A 4431-nucleotide genomic window follows, 5' to 3' on the forward strand; every position below is an offset into this window, starting at 1 on the left:
TCTCACTTCTCTTCCCCCTGCCATTTGCAGTTATATAACAGATTCATGTGCAAAATGCTATTATACATTGCAGTAAGATTATAACACTTTTGCATATTGTAGCTATAAAATATGAATATATTGAATATATCATGTTATTGTATTCTTGTTTTAATTCCTCATACAGTGAAATAGTACCAGAAAATATTGTCAAGGAAATAATGTGATCCCCAATCACATGATTTCTTTACAAATCAACTATATTTTAGATAGATATGGATGATTATTAAATATATACTTTTAGAATACTTTTAGAATGATCTCATAATACAATCATAGTACAATCATAGTACAATCATATCATACTAATGAAGGTTCTCAATGAAGTACTAATTTAAACTAAACTTGTGGTCCATCTCTGGTTATTCATTAACATTACAGTAAACCTGCCCTACATCCTGGATATCTACATCAACTATTTCTGGATCTGGACTAAAGTCAGTGAGCAGGCTGCTCTATTTGAGTTCAGTTAAATTCCCCCTCATGTAGAGCTGCTAACACTGATGCTCATCAACATGCTCTAATACAAACACGTGTTCTTTAGAATGTTCTTTATTGAATATCCACAATACAGCAAAGCTTTCACTATTCCTCTATTATAAATCTGCAAAACAACCCATTTCAAATATAACAAGTCTACTTATCATGTAGCCTATTATATCAGTGTGATTAGCTATTTATCTTTTATGGAACATAATGAATATATGTAGGTTAAACTTCTAATGCATTAACATTATCTTGAGAAGTGATGTAGAAAATGAAATTGACATTACAATGGATCTCAGGCTACTCAGTGCTGCATTCAGACTTCTTGATGCCTTTCTCAGCGAACTTGGATCCCGCGGTGACTTTACATGAGAACACTTTGTCCTGGTTCCATTCTGACGTGTCAACGGTCAGACAGCTGCTGAGCTGGAACGTCTTGTCGGCTTGCGGTACCGGGCCACTCGTAGCGATGCCGCCGGTGACCGGATTCCCTCCAGCTGTCCAGCTGACATCAGCGTAGCCCATGGCCATCTGACTGGCCAGACACACCAGGGTGACTTTGCTGGACTTCAACTCTTCACTGGACGGAGGGAGGATGGTCAAGACAGGCGGAGGGAGGGTAGAGTCTGGACCAATGGAATGAGCAGAATAAATATTACACAAAATCATTTGATATATTAGTAGAATGAAACGGGGTTGTGTGATTATACTGTAGAATAAACAGTACAACATTTTCTCAAAGGCTACAAACAATTAACATTCTGGGCTCGTAAATTAAAAGGCACTAAAACCATGGAATTATATTGTTACATGTTACTCAAAAATCTCTGTTTGTACCTGGTCTTAGTTTAAACTTCCTAAGTAACTCTCCATATGTGACTTTTCAGAGGTGAAGCAGATTTCTGTACAAGTGGATAATGAGTTCAGATCTCTACGTTTAAACATAATCAAGTAGTCAGATGTGCTGAATGAGGGATACAATCAAACATACATCCTACTACTAGTCACCCAGCAAACAGAGTTACCAACTGTAATGTCGTAGCCTGCAATGTAATGAATCATGTAGCAACATTGTGTAACTACCATATACATGGTTTTATCATTATTTAATATAACGTGGGACCAATACCTTAAAGGTTGATACAACTTTATGTAGCATTCACATTCAAATCTACCTCAGAGTAAATAGATGATTATTGTGTGAGACATTATAAATGAGTAGTGTTGTCAAGTGACAGCAGTAACCGACATGGTCAAATAGTCCATCATGTGTTTTAAGTTTAAATGAGAAATCAACAACTACAGATGTATGGTAGGCTATTTATTTTATTTATTTGACCTTTATTTAACTATGCAAGTCAGTTAAGAACAAATTCTTATTTTCAATGACAGCCTAGGAACAGTGGGTTAACTGTCTGTTCAGGGGCAGAGCGACAGATTTGTACCTTGTCAGCTCAGGGGTTGGAACTTGCAACCTTCCAGTTACTAGTCCAACGCTCTAACCACTATGCTACCCTGCCGCTATGAAGATGTCACAGGGTGTCCATGACTCTTGATAATCAGTCCACAAAGTAGGTTAATTACACTAAATAAACATGAAAGAAGAATATAATGTTAAATATGTAACTCTATTAACTATTACGTTTTACAAAAAGCCTTGAATACAAAAATATAAGGTTAAAATAAAGGGAACTCACCAGTAAAAATGAGCTTGGTCCCTTGTCCGAATATCACAGTGATTCAGTTTGTTTACACAGCTGTACAATAACCTCCTCACTCTCTACTGAGAGGACAGGAACTGAACCATCCCATTCAGACAGAGCTTCACTCTCTCTACTGAGGACAGGAACTGAAACATCCCATTCAGACAGAGCTTCACTCTCACTACTGACAGGACAGGAACTGAACCATCCCATTCAGACAGAGCTTCACTCTCACTACTGAGGACAGGAACTGAACCATCCCATTAAGACAGAGCTTCACTCTCTCTACTGAGAAGACAGGAACTGAAACATCCCATTCAGACAGAGCTTCACTCTCTCTACTGAGAGGACAGGAACCGAAACATCCCATCCAGACAGAGCTTCACTCTCTCTACTGAGAGGACAGGAGCTGAACCATCCCATTCAGACAGAGCTTCACTCTCTCTACTGAGAGGACAGGAACTGAAACATCCCATTCAGACAGAGCTTCACTCTCTCTACTGAGAGGACAGGAATTGAAACATCCCATCCAGACAGAGCTTCACTCTCTCTACTGAGAGGACAGGAACTGAACCATCCCATTCAGACAGAGCTTCACTCTCTCTACTGAGAGGACAGGACCTGAAACATCCCATTCAGACAGAGCTTCACTCTCTCTACTGAGAGGACAGGAACTGAAACATCCCATTCAGACAGAGCTTCACTCTCACTACTAACATCTCAGGCTTTTCTAGAGTTTCTCTCTATGAAGTAACAGTATATTGTATAGCATCATATTCCGCTGTTTCTGGCTGGTCCTTTTGAATGCATCAGTTAAAGCAAAATCCATATGATGCAGTATTGACCTGATGATGATGATGATGATGATCACAACAAGAGAGACAACATCAGTTTCCTTTCAGACAATGTCTTTTTATAATCTTTGTAATGGATGGTTCTTCCATTTCCAGATCTCCCATTGTGTCTTGTATATAATGTTATAATAATCACTGATCAACTGCTGTTTCTTAGAGTTCACCCCTCTGCCATGAAGCAGAAGTGAGTGTATTTGGGGAGGAGTTTTTTGTCATAGTGTATATCACTGTTATACGATTTCATTAGCATCATGTGTCTTACAATAATACACTGCTGAGTCTGTCTCCTCCACATTGTTAATAATCAAACAATAATCTGATTTAGACTGATGATTAGATGTGAATTTAGGAGAGAAGAAACCAGAACCATATTCTTATGTCCTCCTCTGGTGGACGTTGACAGAACTGACAGAACTGCACTCTCTATTCTGATCACTGATGCATATTGTAAAAACATAACGTGACACTGAGTGTAGAAAACATTAAGAACACCTACCTAATATTGAGTTGAATCTTACAAGGTCATAGTTCTCATTCATGCTGAAAATGATACTGAGTCCAACATCTAATGTTAATAACAGAGAACAGTTTAAACCATGTAATAATGGCAGACAGGTGTGCAACTTGTCCCCCCCCCACACATTCTGAAATGTAATTGTTGTCCCCACTAGTTTTATCATTGCAATGTGATACAAAAAGCCGTCGACCAGCATGGGAGATTTGAGCATAGTTCAGTGTGTATATTTTGAGCTCTTTCACCGAGGTGTAAAAGCAAGCAGAGCAGAAACTGGCTACTATTTAGTTAACTGATGTAGCTGGCAAGGTAACAACTGATTAACTTAACAGAACAAAAGTAAACTCGTGTTTATTCGCAGTGCTGAGCTAGTATTGTAACCGACATGTTTCATCCCCTCTCGACTGAGGTGAATGAATAAGCTAAGCTAGCGAGTAACTACCACAGCCAGGTCAGTTCTAGCCTCTAGTTATCTGTCAGATGGCGATATAAACACAAAATGTTCCCCTTGGCTATCTGTATATAAAAATATATAAAAAATGGTGCCCCTTGGTTTGCTTAATATAAGGAATTTGAAATATTTGTACTTTCATTTTGATACTTAAGTATATTTTAGCAATTACATTTACTTTTGATACTTAAGTATATTTAAAACTAAATACTTTTATACTTTTACTCAAGTAGTATTTTACTGGCTGACTTTTACTTGAGTCATTTTCTATTAAGGTATCTCTACTTTTAGTATGAGAATTGGGTACTTTTTCCATCACTGCAGCCTACTCTACTTCAATGAGACCACACATACTAGGTGCACTTGAACTCTCACACCCAACTA

The 4431-nt window shown here is 38.1% G+C and overlaps 1 gene segment (V, D, J or C); it reads right to left on the minus strand.

The window, feature by feature from the left end:
• Nucleotides 1-391: 391 nt before the first annotated feature.
• LOC118382527 (Ig lambda-2 chain C region-like) lies at nt 392-3621 on the minus strand. The segment is given in 4 exon segments: nt 392-1151; nt 2223-2260; nt 3317-3455; nt 3579-3621. Coding segments are annotated over 4 exon segments (546 nt in total).
• Nucleotides 3622-4431: the final 810 nt, after the last annotated feature.

The sequence above is a fragment of the Oncorhynchus keta genome, unplaced genomic scaffold, assembly GCF_023373465.1.
Source record: "Oncorhynchus keta strain PuntledgeMale-10-30-2019 unplaced genomic scaffold, Oket_V2 Un_contig_4447_pilon_pilon, whole genome shotgun sequence".
In the NCBI taxonomy this organism is placed as follows: Eukaryota; Metazoa; Chordata; class Actinopteri; order Salmoniformes; family Salmonidae; genus Oncorhynchus; species Oncorhynchus keta.